This window comes from Neolamprologus brichardi, chromosome 17 (assembly GCF_056152115.1).
Source record: "Neolamprologus brichardi isolate AB-2024 chromosome 17, ASM5615211v1, whole genome shotgun sequence".
Lineage (NCBI taxonomy): Eukaryota > Metazoa > Chordata > Actinopteri > Cichliformes > Cichlidae > Neolamprologus > Neolamprologus brichardi.
In genome coordinates, this window is record NC_142120.1 from 17,481,497 (window position 1) to 17,505,942 (window position 24,446).

The window sequence follows — 24,446 nt, forward strand, 5'->3', positions numbered from 1 at the left end:
ACCAGTTACTCCTAAGGACACCCCAACATCCCATGAAGTTATGTTTCCCCATCTTGTCTGAGGCAAAATAAAGATTTGGGTTTGCAGAACTTTTGGGGGCTTCCTCTGTTGTAGTAACAAAATTAAGAAAATACACCGTTTAGGTTTCTTGCACCAAGTCATCAGTAGGGAGCCCACAAATGAGCAGAATTATTTAATTAATTTTTTTTCTTATAAAAGCATTATCAGGGAGAGTTTGAAAATGAAGCATTTTAATCTGGAACAGAGTGGCAGCAGCCATTTCAAAGATACTTTACAAATACCAAAGAACCGATAAGCGGAGGGCCATAGTGCAGAGTTCCCTCCTGTTGCAACAGAAGCCAAACATAGAGCTGCAGGTGACCGGTGTCTGTATGAATATCTAACTACAAGACCACCTCTTCCCCAAGCTTTTAAATGTTAGGAACAGTCTGCAAAGACTTTGGGCCATGCCAGCATGCAGGCCTGACCACTTCTTTAAGCCGTCAGTGGCCTTGGTGCTTCATTTTAACAGAGCACCAAAGCACCGGAGGCTCAAAGTGGAGAGAAACTCTTTGAAAACTGGGGTTGCACTAAATTCAGCAGCAGCTTAAATGTAATATTTTGCAATATGATAGTCCTGATGGAAACTGGAAAAAACAAAAAGCTCTATCCAAGAGAAAAGTGTGGGCTTGTTTCTTTAGTTGTGGTTGATGGCGGAGCGCTCAGACAGCTGCTTCTCCTTCCCTGAAAGCTGTGCACTGTCAGCGTCTGGCATCCTTCACTTCATCCCCGAGTTCTCCAACAGGTGCTGTGTGGTAGTGAGGGGGCGGGGTCTGGTGGTGCTGAAAGGTAGGGGTGTCAGTAGTCGTCCCCCCGGCTCACCACCTCCTTGCAGGTGGGCCTGAGCAGGATGGTGTGCTCGAACTGAGCGGTGTAGCAGCCCTTGGTGTCGCAGAGTGGGGGGTAGGGGTCCACGATGCCGAGGTCGCACAGGTTCTTCAGGGCCATCAGGTACTTGCTCTCGCCTAGGCGGTCCAGCCAGCGCCGGCAGAACGCCAACGTGCCGAAGTTCTCGTTGATCACGTTCAGCAGGTGCTTCGCTCGCGGCAGCCTGGAGAAGAAAAGGGCTTAGTGAGTTACTGCTAACTAATACGCTCCCTGTCCAGGCGAGCTAAATAAACACAGGCTCTCACCTGATAGGGACGTGGCCGACGTCAAAGTTTTTCATGTAGTGCGAGCACTCCATGTCGTCGTGGACCACACCTTTACCCGTGCTGCCGAACGTCTCGATGGCGTACACCTCGCCCTCCTGCAGAGCGACACCCGAGTCAACGAAAATAAAATAGTCAGAAGTTCAGCTTCTTTTTACAGCGTTTAGTTTTTTTTACTTTTTAGAAATTCTGATATTGCGTTAGAATCACGTGCAGTGAGTAAGCTGATCAAAATGTGAGGAAACCAGGAAGTACTCGCCTCCATTCTCGTCGCTTCTCCTCCTTTAACGATGGGCACCGTCTTTCCAGCGTGTATCCTGTATTGACCGATAGAATGACCGTTCAGGTTTCGGATGGGCTTCACTGCAACGCAGGAAAAAAAACAAAATGTAAGTTTTTCCCAGTTTTAAAGTGAAAATATTCAGTTTGTGTACACACCCACACACAAAAATCAGCAGAGGAGAGACTCCGTTGTAGATTTATATCTTAGAATAATGCCCTGAATCTAATTTTTCATGATCAGTATATTCAAAATTTTTGGTTCAATGTCCTTTTTGATGCAACCCTAAATGGGTTTAGGGGGATGCTGGGATTGGGTGAAACAGAGGCAGATGATCCACTGAAAGAAGAATACCCCAAATCTGCAAAATAACTGAAGCTTTGTAGTAAACGGTGGACTGGCATTTTTCCACTCCGAACATAAATATCCCACAAACTCTCAGAGATAGAAGCCTGAAATTTTCACTAGTGATTCTCATCATGAAACTGAAGCAGGATCTACAGTTTGGGATAAAACATGAAATTCAAGTATAGAAGTATACACAGAAGGTCTCACTACCGGCTTGTAGATCCTTTTGAGCACGCCTTGTGGACACGCCAGTTGTTGTTTTAATAAAATAGGAGTAATTTGTTTAACTCGCTTGCTGACTAGTTGCACACGTCTTTAGTAAGCACTGGGAAATATTTGAAGCTCTTCATGTCAGTTTTTTTTACAGGAGCTACGCTGAGTTTAAAATAATGTCTGAGCTCTGATTTTGCTGCATTTAGAGTAAAAGGATCACAGAGGGAAAAACACGTGAAGCTCTGTCATGCGAGAACGACCTCAGATCATTTACATGTTGCAGATTTTTGCTCTTTTCTATATTTTTTTGCTTAAAAAAAAAACCAAACAAAAAATAATAATTGAGATGAAACAGAAATGCACGAGTCTGTGAACATTACCACACGAGTCATGGTGCACGTACGACAGTGTGATCTCACCCTGGTATGTTTTGCCATCAAGCTCGACCTCGTAGGACTCCATCACCTCTTGGATTGCCTCTCCGACATCACACAGGCGCACATCGATGCCGGCGTTCTTCAGAGGAGAACAAACATGTTTCAGCTGCAGGATCCACAAACACACACCAACTAAAAACGAGGCGTCCATTCAGGTCTTACCTTGATTCCGGTATTGGTGGCGTCTTTCACGGCCTCCAAAAGCTTGTCGTACTTTGGGTTAAACGTGACGGTGAAGGCACAGTCAATGATTCGCCCTGCGGGCGGAGAAAGAAGCACACCGGTCAGCATCCAGTGGCTGATGTATTTTTAAACAGCAGTAAAAGAAGCAGAAAGGTTCAGTCAGCGTACCGTTGATGTGAGTGCCAAAGTCGATCTTGCAGACATCGTCGTACTGGAGGACAGTGGTGTCTCCAGCGTTGGGAGTGTAGTGAGCAGCACAGTGGTTCAGGGAGCAGCCGGTGGGGAAGGCCAGGCCGGCGTTCAGCCCGTTTTCCTTTATCAGCTTACGAGAGCAGTCCTCCAACCGCTCGCTAATCAAAACAGAGAAGGGCATAAGCAGGAAATCCAAATCTTCCGATCTAATTCCAAAACAGCCGCCTCTACGAGCGACAGAAGATAAAAGCAGCCTCACCAGATTTCGATCATGGTCATGCCAGGTTTCAGGAAGCTGCGGACATGCTTCCGGACCTGCCTGTGCGCCTCGGCCGCCTGCCTGAAGTCGTTCCACATCTCCTCGTTAGCTTTATCCAGGACCCGCTTCTCCTCGTTGGTCATGCGTGACACGGCGCTGCGACTGGGAGGCGAAACAAAAACAGCAGCGCAGCACGTTCAAGCATCAAATTTGGATTCAGTTACAGTTTCTAAAGCTAACAAAAACATCTGGAGACCACATTCTTCATGAATATGCACCTGCTGAAACTACTTAGTTGTATGTTTTTGTCTTTACTGGAAAATACAGAGATTCTCTCCTCTGTTAAAGACAGAGATGAGTAATTTTTCAGATTGCAAGATAAAAAGTGTTTCCCAGAAAGAGGAAATAAAGACTGTGATATAAACACTGCACAGTGTGGTCCACAACTTGCTGCAGGAGCCTCACATGTAAAACCTCTGATGTAATTCAGCCAGAAAACACGGGAACAAGAAGGCAAGACAATGGAAGTAAAGTTAGATTGAATGAAACCTGCACACCTCAGGCATACACTCAGAGGAAATCACTAAAGAAGTCCTTCCATGCTAACTATTGTTACTGTTAGTACCACTCTGAGTGATACTAACAAAAAGAGAATAAGTTAGAGTGATTTTGAAATATTATTCCAGAAATGTAGTTAGAATTTTGAGAATAATTTTGCAATTTCAGGAATAAAGTCGAAAATATGCATTGCAGGGAAATCCACATGTCTATTCCAAGAGTAAGTTCAATTTCCAAAATTAACTCAGAAGTTTTAGAATAAAGTCAAAATATTATTTTGAAAAAACCCACCTGGCATTTTAAAAGCTAAAGAGATTTAAAAGAAGTAGAACTTAAGTTGCAGGTGTAGGTGTGTGTGTGCTCGTCTTACCCATCCTGAACGACAGGGTATTCACATTCCTGTCCAATGGGGAAAACTCCGCTTGGGTAGAGCTCACAGATGGGCACAGATGGAGGATCAGTCTGACATTTGGCTGTAAAAACACAACAAAGACTCACTAACAGATGTCTTACAGAAACACCTGGCTCCGGTATAAAACACACCGAGTCTGCTTTTCCACTAAAATATCATTAACTCACTTCCTTTCTTCTTCTTTTTCTTCTTCTTCTTCTTTCCTGCAGAGTTCTCTCCATCGTCTCCGTCTGTGTAAGTTAAGACTTTTTTTAAAAACTAGCTACTAAATCCAATGTTTACATTTGACCTGTCCACACCACCACAGGTTAAAGTGTTGATGTTTGACTTCAGTCACCTTCCTCGCCCTCCTCTTCCTTCTCTTTGTCCTCTATCGCCTGCTTCTCCAGCTGTTTGGTCACCTCAGCCACTCCGTCCGCCTCCACCTCTGCCTCAGTGCCTGTAAACAGATGCCAGTGGTCCAGAAATGAATCATTACTCACTACTGTTAAAATATACATCTTTAATGGCCTGATAGGGAAGCAATATCAGGGTTAAAACAAAATAAGATGTGAAGGTCTGATCCATGCTCTCCTGAAATCTCAACACTATAATCCACAAATGAGGAACATCCTTCAAGAGATTCAAGATTCTTTATTCGTCACATGGATAGTTATACAAGTATGACACGAAGTGAAATGTAACCTGACACGCTCCTCGACTTGTGCAAAAGGGGGGAGAGAGGAAGAACATTATATATTATATACATTAGGCGAATGTGCAGTAGTAGCACTGTATGCAGCAAGCAGGAGAATTCTGTACATTAAGTGAATTAAATAAGAATAGATAATCTGAACATTTTCCTGCAGTTTTTGATGGATGGATGATTAATCCTGCTTTAACACAGTTTTCCCTGTCTGATGAACCTCTACAAAACTGGCTTTTATTAATAGAATTGTTAAATGTTCTGACAGGACCTGTGCCTCTCTTTTCACCTGGGCAAAGATCATGGCATACACACAAAAAAACGAAGGCAATATTAAACTGCTGAAGGGCATGCTGGGTAATGACAGCGTGAAGGTCTGTTTGTGCTCACCACAGCTCTGCACCATTTACACCAGCAGCACTGAGGGCGCATCACTCGCTGGTACAGGAGCCAGCGACTTTTCATTGACACTATGCCACAAATAACCCATCAGCCAGGATTCTCCATGACACCACGGCCAATTAGAAAAGGAGGAAGAGCTTAATGACGCCAGATGGTAGGCAGAGGTGTATGGATCAGTGTTACAGAGCTCAGATATTGAGTGAACAGAGTCTTGCTATCAGTTTGGCTACTGCTGGTCTTGTTGGTTAGCATAAATATTTCTTGGCTTCCAAGGCAACTGCGTAAATTTGCAGATGGGAGGGGCTACATGCTGCATTCAGAGTTAGTGAAGACAGATACAAGAGCAGAGATGGCCTCAGAGAGGAGACGGGTCTGCTGGTATTCAAATAAAACAAGGCTTATTTTGCTTCATTACCTCCTCAGCTGAGTCTGTGCTGGACCTTCTGTGTGGGTGGGGCTCAGTCAGCTCTACCCACACAGTTAAAGATAACCAGATGAAGAAGAGATAAGTACTGTTGTGTTATTGTCCTACTTGAAGGCAGTGTGTTTTTGTTTCATTTCTTTTTTCTCTTAAATAAGAAAAACAGATCAGACACAAAACTGACACCACTGCCCATTCCCATTTCCCATAAACTTAAAATATGGCTTTTAAATGAATGTCTTAAATTACACAGTGTATAAAAGCTGTATTTTATTTTTGTAATGTCCTGAATGTTATTAACTATCTAATAAGTAAGAAAAATATTTTTAACTGCGGCTAATTTTCAAAATAAACCTTCCTCTGTTCTTTTCTTACATAATAAGTCTGGCAAAGGGAGAATTACGAAACAGGAGAGCTTGGCTGAAGCTCGGCGGGGGGAGGGCGGCAGCAACAGAGAGGACAGCTCCTGGAAGGACTATCTTCCACCCTAAAGCTGCCCTTCCACGACAGAGGGCACGTTTCCCGTGGGGAGCTCCGCTTAAAGCCCGGTGTGCTCGCTGAGGCCCAAGAGGCACAGCGGTAGCCCAATCTGCACTGTACTGCGCCCGCATGTCCAACGAGTAGGACGTTGAGAAGCTAAAACCAGTCAATTGCACTGCTTCCGGTGTAAATTTCAGAATAAAGCTTGCAATGACCGCGGTTTCTGTCACAATGCCTCTATTATGGAAACCAAGAGATGTAAACTAACACTGTCTAAATAATATAGTTAATTCTTCCAGTCTTATTCCTAAATCTCACATAACTGACGCATTACAGCTCTTGTAATGCATGCCTCAAGATCTCTTCCTATATGTCACAACACATTATCTCACATACTTTATCATGAAAATCAGCATCACAACTTCAATAAAATTTTGCCTAGCAAAAACAAATCACAATTACTTAATTTAGCTTTGAAACAATACACGTTGATGCAATTTAAATATTACATTTATAATTAAAACTTTAACAGTCGCTTTTATTTTGAAGCCGTATGCATATATTTCCGGTTTCGTCGCGGCTAACTCGTCCGTTTAACTAACATTAGCCCGTTAGCACGAGACTTCACCAGTCGTGGCTCACCTGTCGCCGCAGACTTGTTCTTCTTCTTCTTTTTTCTCTTCTTTTTCGAGGTTTCCTCCGCTGGGTCGGCCTCCTCTCGGTCCTCCGCTTCTCCGTTCAGCTCCCGGTTCAGGACCGCTTTCTGCTCTGCTACCCGCTCCGCTATTACGTCCGCCATGATCGCAGGCGCTGCTGGAAGAGGAAGCACAAGGGGTTGTGGGAGTCCTCAGTATGTGTTGCCTTCATGGACACCCGGGATTTTTTTTCTTGTCAGTAAAACTAATTGCATTAATATTTTATTTGTAAGTACAGAGGGACTATGTTTTACTAAAACAAATACACATATTATCTCAAAATATTTAATTATAATATAATTAAATATACTCACACCTAGTGACTAATCATATATAATTACTCAATAGTTGTGAGTCTTTAATAAATTTAGAAACATTTATTTAGTAAACACGATACAAATGGAAATAATAAAGGTTTTTATTATATGTTGACCCACGGGCACTCTAAAAACCAGGAATAGGTTTAATCTCCCTGCAATTTCATTTTAAATAGTACTTTCAGTGTGGTGGCACATGTTTGAATGCTTAAAATAAATTATTAAATGACCACACCCTTAATGCACCACACACTGACTGCCATATTTGGTCTTTAGCATTTGTTTAACAGTTAACTTGTCTGCCAGATGAACGAAGGTATGATTTGAAATATTTTTATAATGCGTGGAGTTTAAAGACGTTTAGTCAGAAACCGGAGCTTTATACGCAGCCCCTGAAGGCATCACATAGTAAAACATGCCGAATCAGCTGAAGAGGAGCTTTAACACCTGAGGAACCAACACATGTGATATACGAATAATTAAAATGATAACAAACGAGCTTATCACACTAAAGAAGAAGAGTTTTTCTTTCTTTTACCACAAAAATATAAAATACTATTTCTTTATTTTTATTTTTTTTACAAGGTTAATCCTAATATAAGGACCGGGGAAGTTCCAGAATCCGCCACTAGGAGGCAGTAAACAACCTTTATAAAACAATGTAAACACTACAGTTGTACACATGTTTGCAGCATGTGGGTGGCCTAAATGCTAGAGGCCGACGATAGTGACTGTTATTGAATGTTTAAGCAGTTAAATTTAACTGTTAAAGCTTTTACATTTTTGTTGTGTTTTTACACAAAAAGTGATCAGTTTACCCCTCCTTACTACCTATTAGTGCATTTGATGTGCACCTATACAGCAAATTTTAACTTCCTATTTTCAATAGCAAGTCGTGTGATAAATAAAGTTAATCTCAACTAATTTTCTCCCTTATTTAGTTTAAAAGTTTTATTTTGGTACAACTCATTTGGAGATACTGTCTCTGAGTAGCATAGATGGTGTTATTTGTTATTTTCTGCTGGTACCTTAGCAGTTTGAAGTGTTTCTCCAGGATCACTTGAACAGATCAGATTCAGGCTGGCTATGGGGCAAGTCGAGAGACAAAGAAGCCTTTATCTCTTAATGATTCAAACCTAAACCATAACAAAACTGTATTATACTGAACAAAGAGCTCAGTATTGCTTCCACTTTGTCAGTGCAGTCTCTTTGGAGATTTTAAGATGTCTCATTAAGTCAGAATTGTAGATTTCTCAGGTAAATATCTTGCAGTTACAGAGTGAGGAGGTTCTGCTCCTGGTTGTGTCATGAGGTTTATTATAGTTTGTGTTTAACTTGTTTTTGGGAGTGTTTTTTAAGCTGCCGCAAGAAATTAACTTCCCACTTCTGGGATAAACAAAGTTTATTTTAATGTCTCTCCTACCTAATTTGGTATGGTTTATAAAAACTCACCACACACTTTGTTAGGCACAAATGTTCAACTGTTAGTTAATGCAAATGTCCAATCATCCGCAGCTCAGCGCATTTAGGCATGTAGACACGAATGAGACAACCTGCTGAAGTTCAAACTGAGCATCAGATTTTAGTGACTATAAATGTGATTTGGTTGTTGGTGCTGGACGGCCTTTGAGCTGACAGGGAGGCAACAGTAACTTAAATAACCCCTTTATAACCCAGTTACGAGGAAGAGAATCTCTGAACGCGCAGTACGTCAAATCTTGAAGCAGATGGGCTACAGCAGCAGAAGACCACACCGGCTGCTGCTCCTGTCAGCTAATCCGTAAAAGTTAATTCTGTTCATCTGGACATAGCGTTTTTAGTGGGAGAAACGTTTTGTCACTCATCCAAGCGACTTCTTCAGTCTGGACTGAAACGTTTCTCCCACTGAAAACACTACGGCCAGATGAACAGAATCAACTTTTTGGATTTACTTGTCTGGATGATTGAGCATGCATCCTGTCCGCTAAGAACAGGAAACTGAGGCTCCAGTTAAAATAGGCTCACCAAAATAAGACCACAGAAGATGGAAAAATGTTGCCTGAGTCTTGACTCTTGCTGTGACATTCAGGGTTAGAATTTAATGTAAAAATCATGGAAGCATGGATCCATCCTTCCTTGTATCCATAGTTCAGGTTGCTGCTGCTTGTGTGCACGGCATGCACACTTTTACCCCCTTAGTGAGTATTGTTTAAACTCCACGGCCTACCTGCATATATTCTTTGATTGTTGCCATCCCTTAACGGCCACAGTGTGCATATCTTCTGATGTACTCTGTACTCAAACGCCCTCCACAGTCCAACGGAGCACCTTTAGGATGCTCTACTGGAAGCCATCTCAGAGAAATGTTACCAGCACCTTATTGAATCTGTGCCATGTAGAATTATTGCAGTTTAGAAGACAAAAAGAGGTCCAATTCGGCACTAGTAAGGTCAGCTGAACAGATACAAGATGAATAATTGTAACTGATTCAGGCTGTTTTTAAGATCTCTTTGAGCATATGTCTGTTCTTGGTTTTTGGTGAAGTGCCTTACTCACACCTACATTAACTCTTTCCACCATGAAGACCTTCCATGTACCCTAATTAAAGTGTTTTAACACCTCAGTATACATCATTAAAGATGAGATTTGATGACCATTAGAAGGGCAGAGATACCCCTCATTGACTTCTTAATGCATAGCCAGGCTTGAAATGTGACCAAAACAAGTGTCAGCTCTATTTGGCAGTCACAGAGGAAAGAGTTAGGGTTTAGTTTTAGTTTAGTTAACTAAAAGTAACTTTAGCAGCTACCTCTGCCCACTGCAGATCTAAGTGTTTGCCTCCAAAGCCAGGAGGGACCCAAAAAAGGCACAGCAGCAGCTGCAGCTGTTGTAAGTCAGGCAAGAACAAAATCCCACACCAAACAGATCAAATAACCGACCCAACCTGTTCTTTAACCCCGCTGTGACACACGAGCGTGAGGACAGACTTTCAGGATGGTTTTTTATTTCACACTGAAAAATGCAGGAGGGGGGTCAGGAGGACAAGGCAGACACGGTGACAGGAGAGAGGGCTGGTTGGGTTGGAGGCGGGGCCAGCACCAGGCCTGTCAGACAAATGAGAGAAATATACCTTTGTTTCTTTTAATTCCCTACCCGTAGAGGCGAACGTAAACTCACAGCAGATCATTAAACTCACACGTTTGAGCCCGACCCTTCCACTGAGCGTGGCCCTGTAAACACCGACGCAGAGAAAGGGAATCGAAGCAGTTCAGAAAACGTCACTGGAAACAGGATTGTGGACGCACGTTCAGCTACATGTCACCTCCTCCGAGTCCCATCAGGGGCGCAGAAGCCCCCACGAGGACAAAAATAAAAGCGCTGATTGTAAAAATAGCTTCACTTCCTTTTCCCGCAGAGCTGCCTCTCACACGGATCCGTAAGAAATCTGCTGATTTGACCTTCAGCTCCTCAGTGTGTGTGTGTGTTCAGACAGAAAATCACTCCTGGACAGATTTCACTGTGTATTTTACCCCCTGAAACATTAAGGCTCAGATTTCCTGATGTGTTTTAAAAACTTTTGGATTCATATTTATAAACTGGCTAAGCATTTAGAACCTGCAGTACACTTTTTTATTGTTTTATTTAAGTTGGTTGAATACCTGGTTTGAGTTTACTTCCTGTGAGTACAGTTCCCCTGGCGTTTCATCTGTTCCTCTCTCAGTTTTGTCTTTCTGTTTGTGTCTCAGGCCCAGAATGGTGTACTACAGAGCAGGCTTAAAGCCTCTTTTCACCAGGCTGAATCACCATGGCAACCTATGCTGGACCAGGTTATGTTCAGAGTTTTGTTTAAAATCTGTGAAAGCTTTTTAACGCCACGGAAAAAAAAAGAAAAAAGATTATTATCTCAGATGTTTACATTTTTAAGTCGTCTCATGGCAAGATGTATTTATTTTTTTTCCAATGGCGAGAACAATCTTCTGTAGGAAACCCACTGAATTCAGAATATAAAAAGTAAATGACTTAGTTTGAACTAAAGTGATTCCTTCGTCAGAGAGCGTCAGACCTGAACACACCGAGTCACCTTTTAATATTTAAATGTCTGCAGCGTTTTGAAGCTCTCGTGTGCAGCTGTCGAAATAAACAGCCTCACGCAGAGCTGTAAAACAAATGTTAATTTTAAGCCACCTAAAGCAGAGAAAGCCTGGTTATACTGAGCTTTGTTGGCAGCTTGCCCCTCTGTCTTCATGTTTAATGCCAGCATTCTCATCTCTGTGCTTGGTTCGTTTTGGGTTACTTCCTGCTTTACTGAAGGTTAGCTTTGTGTCCTTTACCCGATTCCCTGACTATTCTCGCCTGTTAAGTGTGTTCAGCTGCTGTTATGCCTCCCAGTGTTTTTAGATACTTATCTGTCTCCAGCGTCCTGTATTTGGGTCCAAACTTTGCAATTTTTAGGGAGTTCTAAACTTTTATTGGATGAGAACAGGTGAGAGGAGACAGGAAAGGAGGAAGAGAACTAAAGGAAGCCATCTGCAGCCTTTCAGCCTGCAGGTCGCTTGTTATTCTTTATATTATTAATCAATTGTTTCAAATTTTATCCAATTTTCTAACATTTTTTGTGTTATTATTATAAATGAATAAAATCAGATAACTGTGGGGGGGTTTCTGCCTGAACACACAGCGCAGCTCTGATTTAAAGTTAAAAAATGTGCAACTAAAACCGTTTTTCTTCTCATACAATCAGAAGTTTTTTCCACATTTACAGAGCAACTGTGATCACGTTTCAGAGTGTGGATGACACCGGGGTCTGCTGACCTCAACACTGTAAGGTCCTCATGTTGTTTTAGTGGTTCTGGTACCTGAGTTTTAACAGCAAACAGAGCAGTAAGAATTGTGGGTAATGTACAGTAATGTGGACGGATGGGTGACAGAGAGTGTCGTGGGATGGATTTTCTCCGATGTAACATAGACATAAACACTGTCTCTGCTTAGTGCTCGGTTAAAGCGGTTTCATCTCTAGTCCTTCTCTGGGTTTTGTCTGTCTCTGCCCTCTTCGTCGTCCCCCTCTTTCTCCTCGTCATCGTCATCATCATCTCTGAACGTCTGCTCCTCCATGCTGATGAGAGAGTGTGAGCGAGCAGCCACCTGAGCTGCGAGTGCGGAGCTGAAGCTGAGCGCCTCAGAGCCGTGGATCTCCGTCAGTCTGTCCATCACAGAGACGGCGGAGACTTTAGGCTTCAGGAAGCAGTCCAGGCCGTTCTGCCCCTCCCCCTCCTCCAGGACGCCATCATACTGGTGCAGCTCTGACGCACCTCCTCCTCCTCTGCAGCAGACAGACGTTCCTCCCATCTCTGATTGCTCCACACCGCAGCTGAACTCTGTCACGGGGTCGGTGGAGGGGTTAGGCCTCACCCCATCGTGTCTTCCTTCCTGCTCCTTCCCTTCATTTCCTGCAGAGCGCTCTGATAGGTTGTTTCCTCTGTCGATGGCAGGTTCTCCTTTGCCCACAGATGTCGGATCGTCTGGCGGCTGTGTGGAAGGATCTGAACCCTCTGTGTGAACCGAAAGCCCCACGGCGGCTGCGAGAAAGAAAGAAAGACCTGGATGATTTCAGTCACACCTGCTGGTGGGGAAACTTGTAGGAATAATAATTATTTATTAGGCTCTGCTGCTAACTGTAACATAACATTAATAAGGAACATTAACTCAAAATTTGAGTAATAATTATTCGTTTTGCCTGCATGCATTTAAAAATATACACGCAGATTTTATGAACTGTCATCCTGAGGATCAGTGCAGACCTTGGTCGCTGAAGAGCAGCTGCTTCCTCTTCATCCTCTCCCCCTCTGACGCACGGAAGCCCAGGACAGCTTTCAGCTCAGACAGGACGCGACGGGACTCCTCCCTCTCCCGCCGTTGCCGCTCCCGCTCCTCCGGTGACAACATGTCAGACCATGACCCTCTGCCTTCGCCATCAGAGTCCGAGTCAGACACGTAGGCCTCCCACTCCTGGTCGAATAAAAGAGTGGGAGAGGCTGACAGCAGGGCAATAACTCATCAGGGGAAGGGGCACGAGTTATACACATGGTTTCCTGTCCTGACAAAAAATACTCAACAATCGTGCTAAAAATAGCTTCAGATTTAATGTTAAACAGTCGACAGCTGATCTTACCAGCTCCTCCGGCACAGGGTCTCTGTCCAGGATCAGCGGGTAGGATGGAGGAGGATCGGGAACCTCAGGTGGAGGAGGACTGCACTGCTCCAGACCCTCAGCACTGGCTAAACAGAAAGATTTCAGACTAACATTATTGTGGGAAAGCAACAGTTTGGTCACTGTGCAGACAGCTGTGCTATGATTGGTCTATTTCTTGTCCTACAATGTGTTTAAGCAACTTCCTTCATGACCGGCAACAGTCTTGAGTCATGGTAAAGGAAGGAGGGATAAAAATAGGCCTGAAGTTACGTGAAACCACTGAGCTGATAACGTGGAAGTCACTGCGATGCCTTCACAGGTTGAACCTGACATTATGCGTTTGACCCGCCTCACCTGTACAGGCGTTGGCTCGTCTCAGCATGCGCTCCACCTGACTGATGGTGTCCTCCCAGCAGCCAGTGCTAGCCTGCATGTGTGGCTGCAGCTGGTGGAGCCGGTCGCTCAGGTCCTGGTAGCCCTCGAGCGTCAACTCCGTCAGTTCCTTGGACACCATCAGCTTTTCCAGGTCGTCCTCCAGGATGATCATCCTGATGATGACAAAGAAGGAGGTTCTTTATACACAATTTTCTTCTATATGTTCGGCTTTGTTGCTATGGTGACCTGCTATCTCTGAATGGTACACGGTCTCCTTTTATTTAGAATGAGATTATTCAAGGTTTTCTCACTCGCTGAGCAGTGCTTTCAGGTGCAGCTGCAGGCTTCGGATGGAGGTGTGGAGGGTGTTGAGCTCTCGGCATTTCTCTCTGGCTCGCCCTGTCCTGTCGCAGCCCGTGGTCCTCGGCTGGGTCTCAAAGTGTCTGTGAAAGTCGAAGCTGCGCTGCACTTCGCCGAGACAGCTCGCCAGAGCGTGATGGAGGGGCTCGGTCACGGCGGAGATGGACCGGTAAAGCGGAGGAGGAAGAGGAGAGGAGGCGTCTTCTGTGGGTCTCATTTCCTCAGACTCCTCTACTCGGCTCGGAGAGAGGAGAAGGGCCAGCCGACGGAAACATTCGGAGCTTTGACCGACCCACAGCTGGAACAGCATCTGCATTAAGACAAGCCAATAAACCTGAGATAAATAGCTTCTTTCAGGCGTTCTTGCTTCGATATAACCAACACACTTCCTCTCTTTCTTCAGCACTGCTTCAGGCTTTTGAAAATCAGAAGCCAAAGTGAAGTCAGAGCATGAATAGACTTTCTTGTATCCTAGTTATTTATCCAGCTCTAAAAGGTCGAAGAAAATAAGCAATTTGGCTAAAAGTGTCCGAAAATGTGTCTGAAAATAAACAGGAAACAGAAAGTGTATGGCAAAATTCATAATAACGACTGTTTTGGCTAACTGAAATCAGGATTATTTAACAGGGGGAGCAGAGATGTTGAATTTTAGAAAAAGAAACAGACGTCTTTAGGGGAAAAAAAACTGTGCTTTTCCTGATTTTTGTCTTTTAATAATGAGTGGAAGCCAAAATTGTAAACGCAATGAGAATTTGATTAACTGCCTTTGACCCTTGGGCTTTACCTTCAAGGCAGGCAGGCTGTAGTCGTCTGTAAGCTCCTGGGCCTGCTCGTCTCCCAGGTGTTCGATACCCAGGCCAAGCCCCAGCTCCTTCAGAGGCACCGCGGACACATAGTTGGTCACATTATCAATCTCAGAGTTCAGAGGGAACGTTGATGGGCGTTAAGGACAAGTGATAGAAGTGTGGAAAGTTTCTTTTGCATAAATACATAGAAGTTTATAAATTTCTCCTTTTATATAGATCTGTGCAGATCTTTTTGAATAGTTTAAAGAGGTAGCCTTGACTGTCATCAAAGGAAGCTTTGGGATTTCCACCCACACCATCAAAGCCTCGACCTTCAAAGACAATCACATTTCCCTCAGATATGTGACCACGCTTTGATGACAACAATAAATTCAATTATGAGTGCAGTAAAGCACATTCAAATGCTGAAAACAGGAGAAAGAAGAGAAGAAACTGTCTAAATTCAAGCTCCTAAAAGCTTAAAAATCATGAAAATAAAGAATTCACTGACAACAGCATCCACTCCCAGTTATCTCAAGTAAAGGATATGCCTTGAGCATGTGACAGGTGGCCCTGCGCGATGCCCTGAAGGCCGAACGCAGCGCCCGGTACAAGGCCTTCCTCAGTCCGATGAGCTGCTGGCCACGTGGCCCCGCCCCCGGCCCCGCCCTGCTAAAGGAGCTGGCCGCACTCACCCTGTCGAGCAAACTTGACAAGTGAAATGTGATACAACTGTGGAGACGTCCCAAAGAGGCAGGGGGGCAACACACAACACTGAACAACACATCACAGAAGACGAGACAAAGACACTGAGACGGGTTAGAAACACTGAAGTGTCAGAAACAAGCAGGTGTGAACAGCTGCGTAACTCAACACATCATCTTTTCTTAAACAAATCAATACTTGAGTATTAATCCAAGCTAGCAGCATGTAAATAGCTGTCCAAAGGTAACCAAATCCATCCTCCAGCAGCTTTTGTGTAAAAAAGGTGGAGGCGAAAGAGGACCTCTGCAGGTCTGTTAGTCCTGGTTTATTGCAAAACACTACAATATAGTGATTAGAAGATGAAAATTAGAATATTTTACATATTTTAAACAAAGTTCTAGAAGCCGACGGACAACTTCAGGGAAACAACAATTTGATAAACATTTCACTTATGGATGGGTTCAAAAATGACTCCACTTGGTCACTTAGGGGTTAAAAAAAGAAAACATCACTGACTCCAGTAAAATGTGGACACAGAGGAGTACACAGAGACATCAGAGGAAAACAACTCAAGGCTGTGCATATAGGTGCGCCCTTTTAATCCTCTGAAATGACTGTGTGTGATGGGATGCACTACTAGGAGCTCCACACTGTTCTTTCAACTTCCAAGCAGAAAAACGGAGCCGTTCAGAATAAAAGACCTGAAAAAGGGTGCTATCAGCAGGAAGCATCACTGATAAGTCAACCAAATGTCAGGTGCTGATAGTTTACAACTTGTTTTACAGTAAAATGTAGACTGTTCGAAAAGCTGTGAGTAACATTACAATATTTGCATGTAGCCTGTGAGCACATTTGTCAAATCAGCCATAGATATATATATACACAAAGATGCCCTTTTATATTAAAAGAGTGCTTATATCTATGATTATTAGCTTCTAGCAGCTAAATAACCACCAGGCACAGTGAACTATGAATTTTTGGCAAAAGGCATTTTGTTTTATATTGTGATGCTGATTGTTTTCCCCTTGTTTATTGACTGTGACATACAGTGCATCATGCCTACAGACAGACAGAGATCATAGTAGGCTAAAAAATCAACGATTAACCAAGATAAACACAGAGGATAACTAATGGTTAGGACACAGAATTAGTTTAGCATAAACAGTCAAATATGGGACACAACATTCTGTAAATGCCCGCCTTAACTACACTGATCGGTTGATGTGTGGATGGATGTAAAACAAGCACACTTACAGGGTGAAACCTCTGGAGATGACTTCAGTCTCCTGCACCAGACGCAGGGCTTTTCGGGACAGCCCTGTCAGGGTCTTGCCATTGTGAACCAGAGTCTGGAGCTGGGTGGCCCTGTTGTGGACGGCTCTCTGCATACGGCCCTGTCTCCACAACGTGACCATCCTCAGTCCCACCCAGCCCAGCAGGGCCAAGCCCCACGGAGCTGCAGCCAGCGACCACAGGCCCCCAGACACAGAGCACAGCCCCAGTAGCACTGAGGCCAGGCCGACCAGCCCGGCCATGTCCCTGAGAGACGAGCACAGGGAGGAATCATGACCCTGTCAACATTTATATGTACTGAGCCCGGATAAAAGGGCAACAATTTTACATGTCAGTGTTAGATTATTAGAGTTGGGGAGTACGTGGGAGTAAACGGCTGTGTAATGTCTTCTGTGGTTCTGGAGTCACATTAATTAAAGCTATAACGATCATGCACCACATCATCCTGTGTGTGATGCAATTTATATCTGCGCTGGATTTTCTCCAGCATCAGCATTCATCAAACATTGTTAAAAATTCCTGTTTTTGAAGCTCTTTGATGTAAACCTCCCACTAAGATGCTGATTTTTCATGAATCATTAAAAATAATGAACAGAGGTTCATTCTTGACCTCAGAGAGACCTTTTCACTTAAAAGCTTTATGAAACATCAATTTTAGCCAAAAGAACTTTGAACTGTAAGAGCTTCATTGACAAACTAAGACCATTCACCTGTAAAACTTAATAATAGAGACTTTAAATGCAACCAGCTTTATAAAGACAATAATCCTTATTTATTTTCTGTCAAATTTTAGTGCGGCCCCTCACTTCATCGACCACTTGAAACAACACTCCTCTTAAAGGCCACCTGCCATTTAAGCTAGTTTTCCTATGATTGACGGTGGTGCTTCTGTGCCAATGAAACCCCACAGAATAGCTAAGTTTCATATAATAAGAATTTTGGTCAAAAAATTTGACATTTAGTTTTGTAGAAGATATCCAATACCTTGGATGCAAAAAAGTCATTCAATATTTGTGAAAGGGAGTTCTCGACTGTCTGTTTCAAAGTGGCGTACCATAGGGAGGGCTTGGCGATGAGGCTCGGTCTAGGTAAGGTGTTCGCTCTGCGAGGCGAGCCAGAGGGCGAGGAGCCGAGGGTGAGCAGACTCGGGTCTAAGAGCTCGATCAGCTCCACGTCCTCCTGCAGCAGCACGTCCTGGTCCAGAATGCACCTGACCGAGTACTGGCCGAACATGCAGTCCTGCAGAGGGCAAAAAGAAAAAAAGAAAAAAGTTTATTTTAAAAAACAAAACAAAAACAAAAAAAACACGAACTGTAGGCGCTGGTTTCAGTGCCAGTCTTCCTGCACCTACCAGCTTCTGGTCCAGCTTGCGAGATGCTGCCGCCTGGTGAAACGGGCTCCATCTCCATAAGGCCTCAGCCAGTCTCCACAAGCCCTGCAGATTACACACAAGGGAAAAGTTTGGATCATTTAGGTCAGGATTCCATTCCAGCTTCATGCAATATTTTATCCCGCCAATAGTAAACAAAAGAATAAAAGTGAAATATCCCACTATGAATCACCTGTATGACTTTTAATTTACCAACATATCTCCAAAAGTTGATTCTGTTCATCTGGACGCAGCGTTTTCTGGGAGAAACGTTTCGTCACTCATCCAAGTGACTTCTTCAGTCTCAGCTGTAAACAGTCAGCTGAGACTGAAGAAGTCACTTGGATGAGTGACGAAACGTTTCTCCCAGAAAACGCTGCGTCCAGATGAACAGAATCAACTTTTGGAGATTTATTTTCCTGGATGATTGAGAATGCATCAAGACATTTACCAACATATTTATTACATTTTTAACACAAAACAAACAAAAGAACAAACAACTGGTAGAAAACCTCAATCAGGACAACAAAGTACACAGCTATCATAATGAAAAAAGGCTATATTAATTTAAAAAACACAAGAAAAACATCAATAAACGATAAACAACCATTCTCTACTCTCCGATCCAAATACTTCCCTTCAAAAATTTCAAATTTAAGTGTGTCATTCAGTTCAGTGACTGAGATGCACTGGAAACCATTGACCTGCTGGATCACTGCTCTGCACCCACATGTCTTCATACTGTTTTGGTTTGCTTCAAGTCCCAGAACGAGTGTTCAAACACACTGATGATTTTTTTTTTTTTTTTTTTAAAAAGGGGGGGAAAAAAAGAGTATCCCAGGAGACAAAGCCTTTCAGGCAACCACAATAAGTGCAATGTGTGTTTGTGAAACACCCATGAGTCTTTTATATCAGCATCGAGTACGAAAGCCACACAACCGCTTCACTTTGATGAATTTCTAGTTTACCGTTTACACTTTCTGCCTCAACAAGACTACCTTTTATCCCTTCAAAATACAGGCCGTACAGAGGAAAAGGACGGGCTCCTTTGATTCCAGAAATATGAAAAGTTTGTACGCCCTTCATTCGACACAATGCAGACACCCTTCTGTTTTATTTCTCGCTTCCTAGGAGCCTGGATTCCTAGCACAGTAAAATATACGATTAACTGAGACGGCGAGCCTCTGGCTTTTTGGTATGTTGTAACGTATTTTTTCATGTGCGGCTAAAAAAACAAATCCAACCCGTGTACTAGTCATGAATGGGATTTTCTTTTCACTAATCTGCTTAGTGTTACTTAGTGGTATCAGTGAATTGCTTTGTTAAAAAAAACAGGACTCGTTTTGAAAGATGTTTTCGGCCTGGAGGCTTTGGTTCTTGTTCTGCTAATGTTACAAAAAAATGAAGGCCAGCCTGGAGAATAGCGTGATAACATTATCTGAAGTCTGCATGTGCTCCAGTTTACAGCAGAAGCGGGGGGTTATTGATCCGACATGGGCAGCCAGGCCACTCTGACCCTTTTTCTCTGGGGATGAAAAGAAAAAAATCCAAAGTATTATTAGTCTAAAGGCCGCGGTCGTATTGATTACTGATCAGAGAGTGAGTCTAACCCATCACCATGTGTGCTGCCAGTATGGACCACAACTCTGTTCACTCTGGTGTGGAAAGTATAATGAACACCTGAAATACCTGTGGCTTCTGCATTAACAGCAACATGTAGTTCTCAGGTTACAGTGCAGGGTTTTCAGCTACGATGTACCTGTGATGCAGATTTAACACAGAAGCATAAATGCATTGTTGACTGTCTCCGTGGCTGTGAGTCAGCTGCCTCCAAACGTGCTGCGTTTGCAACTTCTTAAATATTCTCCAGACAAGCAACCTCCATTAAAAACACAAAACAAATTCTGAATATAGTAAAAGCAAAACCAAAACTAAAGATTTCCAACAATATAAGAACAAAGCTGAAATGACCAAACTAACTGAAGGTAAACTCAAAGCAAGCCTCAAAATGAAACTAAAAGAAAAGCTCACTTGAAAATGCAAAATTATAACAACTCTGGAAACACAGAAATAGATCAACCATTTAAACTGAGAAAATGTCTCTAAGAAGTTGGGGCAGAGCTGTGTTTACCACTGTGCAGCATTCCCCCTTCTTTTAAAAACAGTCTGTAAACATCTGGGAACTAAAGAGAGCAGCTGCTGGACTTTTGGGAGAGGAATGTTGTCCTGGTCTTGTCTGATAGATGATTCTAGCTGCTCAACAATCCTGGGTCTTCTTCTGGGTATTTTTCCCTTCACGATGCTCCAGAAGATCTGGATTACAAGCAGACTAGTTCAGCACTGTGACGCTTCTACTATGACGCCATAGCGTTGTAACAGCTGCAGTATGTGGCTCAGCACTGTCTTGCTGAAATATGAAAGGCCTTCCATGAAACAGACTGGAACTTGGTGAACTTCTTTAATAAGAAACTCTGCTTTACTCAGATGCTCTTTCTTATTCCCAGCCATGTCACTGACCTCTTGCCAATGAACTGAATTATTTGCAAAATGTTCCTCAAGCTGTTTCTTTTTAGTACAACTTCCTTTTCTAGCCTTTTGTTGCCCCCATCTCAACATTTTGACACATGTCGCTGTCATCAAAATTTTAAATTACTTTATTTTTCCTAAAATGGTCAATTTTCGAGGTTTAAACATTTGATGTGCTATCTATGTTCTACTGTGAATAAAAAAAGGCTTTATGAGATTTTACAGCACCCAACTTTTTTGGAACTGGGGTTGTATTTGGATCTATATTTAAAGTAAGGAAGCACAGTAAAGAAGTAGCTGAGAGGGAAGCATTATTCATTCATCAGTAGTGTAACTTCGGGAATAATGCCACCTCAAAAACAGAATAAACAAACAGCTTATTTTTCAGAATCTTTAAACACGCTGTGCATTTACCCCGTGTTAGGGTCAGGATTTTTCTGTAATGAGATCTGTCTATGTTTTATCTGGACTCCAGGAAACGGATCACGGAGGAACAACCAAAAAGCTTTCCTGCCTGATCTGAGTCCCTCATCCTCCTTAACTCCTTAGAACAACAGTGCACTGCAGGGAGGAAGCATGACACATACGGAAAGTTCCTGAACACCATTTCCCATTTCAGGAGGAGGGGAGGCCGAGTCATGTTGTCCTGAGCTTCCCATCCTCAGACTGAATCACAGGCCGCTTCAAACCGCAGACGTTTACGGTTAGCATGATGAAAGTACCATTAAAAATTCAGGAGTTTAAATCTTTTAATTGCAGGGGGAAAAAAGCATGTAGCACACATGTGAGCATCAGCACACACACACAGGCTGTAAACGGACGCTCACAGAGGCAGGAATTACGTCAGGCAGAAAGCAGTATGTCGGTAATCGTATTCAGGCGTTCTCTTCTGAGAATCAGAGCAGCAGCAGGGAGAGAAAAATATACCTGAATCAGTGTGCAGGAAGCACTGCTCTCAATGTCTGTCCAAAGTGAAACATATAAACACAACTCACGCAGCCGCTGTCTGTGGACGACTGCGTGTCAATATGTGCGAGGAGTCAATATCCAGATCAATTACTTTCTGCCTGACTGCACAAACGTGCACACATGCTGCCTGCTCAAGGCTGCAGAAAACATGGTTAGAGAAACAACCTAACCTGATGAGGGCTTGTTTGACAATGAAGAAGATGTTTTATATGACCTAAAACTTAATGTGCAGCCTATCTGAGCTCTAACAGAGAGCTGGTGTCAGAAACTGATCCACGTAAAGCACGCTGCAGTGTTTGGCTCGTAATATGTTCTGAAGGGGCAAACAGATTTTTCTCAGTATTTCTTTTTCGGCTCCATTGTTATTAATGTTAATAAGAACATTGTTAAATGTTATTGCTATTGCTATTTTTTCAGTAATTACAGGCAAATAAAAGGACAGGTTCCACCATCTGAACAGTTTATATCTAATAAAAAAATTAACCTTTTTTGGACTTTAGACTTTTAATACCTTAAAGATCTTAACTTTTTTCTAATTTTTCACTATTTTCAGACACTTTATAGACCAATGAATAAATGAAATGATCCAAAAATAAAACAAGAAATATTATTTTTGTTGCTAATTTATGTCACATATTTAATATATATGTAATTTCTTGTATTTTCCTTCTATGGATCATGATTATGCAATAAAGACTAACTGACTGTAAGGTCGGAGCTGGATGTCAAGCAGTCTCTTGTTTATAAATTTATTTTAAGCTGAATCTGTGTTCCATTCACTCAACCGTGTAACACATTTTTGTTTAACAAATGGCCAGAAGTGAGATTACAAAAGCACAGACTACTGTTAATTTGTGCATTTATTTCATTTTCAGACATTTTATAGACCAATCAACCAGGTAAATAATCAACAAAAAAGAAATTAAGAATTATTCCTAAACTCCAATATCCTATTTTAAAACTAACTTAACATTGGATTTTAGTCTGACTTTGTAAGATTTTTTCCACAGAGGAATGACGCAAAACTGTTTTTTTTAATACATTTTAAACAAACTAATTATGTTCTTCAGCTAACAAGCACATTGCTTCAAAGATCCCTGTGGTTTTTCCCACCCTTTTTGAAGAACGAATAACTGCTTTTATGTTCTTTGTCACTCATGGATAGTGTTTTGATAACAACTTCTATCTACAAAGCCTTTTATTGTATTTTAAGATCATGTCTCTGTCTGGTTTGTGTGTCACTTGGGAGCAATGTGTTAGAGGTTTGATTTAGATCAAGTGGTTGGTAGTGTGTTGTTTCTGGGAGAGGATGTGGGGAACTCACTGAGGTTTTCTGTGGGTCTTCACCGGGAGAGGTGAGGTCTCCCTCTTGCTCGCCATATTCCTCCTCCTGTGATGCCGTCGGACATGCCTCAAAGTCTGTGTGCCCTAGATCCTGCAGATACTGGAAAAGAGGAGAATTCTGCAAAGAGAGAAAGAAAGAGACCGGTTAAGAAGGAGGGGGGAAATTGCATAAAACAGAGCCGGACGGATGAAGACTGGGAGAAGAAGAGGAAATGTGATGATTAGATTAATCAACTGGATTCAGGGTGAGCTGACATTCATCCCGATTTTTGTCCCAGTTTGTCTTGCCGTGAATAAAAAGACGAGGGAAAGGCAGAGACTTTCCCTCAGCTGAGTCGCCACCCTCTCTCCCATGCACCTTACTTCTCTACTCTGGGAGGATGTGAATCTGGAAATCATCTCACACTCACACAGATGTCAGCAGGCACCTAGTTCTTCTCTCCTCAAGTCTAAGCACAAGGTGTCATGTTATAATCCTTTCCTGTCAGAGAGGTATAAACAGAGGTATTGCTGCCTGCTTTAAGAAAGCTCAGAAGCAAATCAGCCATGCAGAAAGCAGAAAAATATCCCCCTGCTAAAATTTGCCCAAACGATGTCTGACCCAGTTCTCCTCCCCAGCTGCTCCTCTGCTGCAGCTCTGATAAGCCAACATAAAAACGCATAAAGCACCAGCCTGGGCAGACGGTTAAACAAATATTAACTGCCACTCACATGCATGGTCACACGAAGTCGCAGCTCACGTTGTCATCATCCTGGATGCAGAGGTGTGTGTGTGTCATTTTTCAGAACCGACGCATTGGACGTGGTCATCCCCACCCCACCTCTTAGTAGTGATGAAACACCAACAAACAATGCGCACAACTAGCCCTGCTCAGCCCCTTCTCGTGACCACCAAAGCTCCTTGGCAGGAACACGGTTAAGCAGCCAGCCAAATATGTGGAAATGCTTAGGATTGGCAGTGCATGGCAACGGGGCAAACGGCAGGACTGAAAGCTAGCTCGGCTAGCTAATGAACTGGGCTCGTAGCTCCTATATTTAGTCCAGAACTCGAGCGGTATGACAAAGCATCGGTTGCAAGTTTTGCTAACAAACAGGGGTGGTAATACGTACCTCAAACACCACATCTTCATCAAACTCCTCAGTCATTGCTCTCCGCCATCAACACGCAGCCCGTTTAGCATTCTGAAGTTGTAGGCAACAGTAATCAGGGTAGGAGCAGCGGCTGAGAAGTTAGTTGTTAGCCGGTTGCTAAAGCTCGCCTACAACTTCCATAATGCCTCTGTGTCTTCCAAACGCCGAAAACGAACGTTCGGCTCGATACGCTTTAGAGAGCCTCAGGTGGTCACGAGCGGTAGTGTGGTTTCCCATCCGTTAATGCAAGGGGGGCACAGGAGAGTGACGTTTTCGAAAATTAGCGCGCAAAAAAACGGAAGTTATCTTCAAAATAAAATGCTTCAT

General features: G+C 43.0%; 2 protein-coding genes across 5 annotated transcripts; both read right to left on the bottom strand.

Annotated features, from left to right (window-relative positions):
- Positions 1-234: 234 nt before the first annotated feature.
- LOC102784010 (methionine aminopeptidase 2-like) lies at positions 235-6,905 on the bottom strand. Its single transcript, XM_006780896.3, has 11 exons — positions 6,724-6,905; positions 4,431-4,532; positions 4,261-4,323; positions 4,052-4,154; positions 3,124-3,285; positions 2,841-3,022; positions 2,652-2,746; positions 2,472-2,568; positions 1,471-1,574; positions 1,194-1,309; positions 235-1,111 (listed from the first exon to the last, which is right to left on the bottom strand). The coding sequence occupies exons 1-11, from the start codon at positions 6,878-6,880 to the stop codon at positions 859-861; spliced, it is 1,434 nt and encodes a 477-aa protein (XP_006780959.1). The 5' UTR covers positions 6,881-6,905; the 3' UTR covers positions 235-858.
- Positions 6,906-10,024: 3,119 nt separating this feature from the next.
- Positions 10,025-24,365, bottom strand: vezt (vezatin, adherens junctions transmembrane protein). Of its 4 annotated transcripts, none has more exons than XM_006780898.2 (12): positions 24,099-24,365; positions 22,969-23,106; positions 18,132-18,215; positions 17,835-18,019; positions 16,742-17,026; positions 15,332-15,478; positions 14,782-14,929; positions 13,949-14,307; positions 13,617-13,810; positions 13,242-13,348; positions 12,871-13,078; positions 10,025-12,648 (listed from the first exon to the last, which is right to left on the bottom strand). In XM_006780898.2, exons 1-12 carry the CDS (start codon positions 24,132-24,134, stop codon positions 12,086-12,088), a joined length of 2,454 nt encoding a protein of 817 aa, XP_006780961.2. In that variant the 5' UTR covers positions 24,135-24,365; the 3' UTR covers positions 10,025-12,085. The 4 variants fall into 4 exon arrangements, with proteins under 4 accessions (XP_006780961.2, XP_006780960.2, XP_006780962.2 ...); XM_006780897.2 differs by having other exon boundaries at positions 15,332-15,490; XM_006780899.3 differs by lacking the exon at positions 24,099-24,365 and adding an exon at positions 23,700-24,051 and having other exon boundaries at positions 15,332-15,490.
- Between the last annotated feature and the right edge of the window lie 81 nt (positions 24,366-24,446).

Coding starts and splice junctions, on each gene's coding strand:
- vezt (XM_006780897.2), bottom strand. CDS start 24,134: ATGACTGAGGAGTTTGATGAAGATGTGGTGTTTGAG. Junction 18,216..22,968: donor AAGACCCACAGAAAACCTCA/GTGAGTTCCCCA, acceptor TGTAATCTGCAG/GGCTTGTGGAGACTGGCTGA. Junction 14,930..15,331: donor ACCTGTCACATGCTCAAGGC/ATATCCTTTACT, acceptor ACGCCCATCAAC/GTTCCCTCTGAACTCTGAGA.
- LOC102784010 (XM_006780896.3), bottom strand. CDS start 6,880: ATGGCGGACGTAATAGCGGAGCGGGTAGCAGAGCAGAAAGCGGTCCTG. Junction 3,023..3,123: donor ATGACCATGATCGAAATCTG/GTGAGGCTGCTT, acceptor TGTTTTGATTAG/CGAGCGGTTGGAGGACTGCT. Junction 2,569..2,651: donor CCACCAATACCGGAATCAAG/GTAAGACCTGAA, acceptor TCTCCTCTGAAG/AACGCCGGCATCGATGTGCG.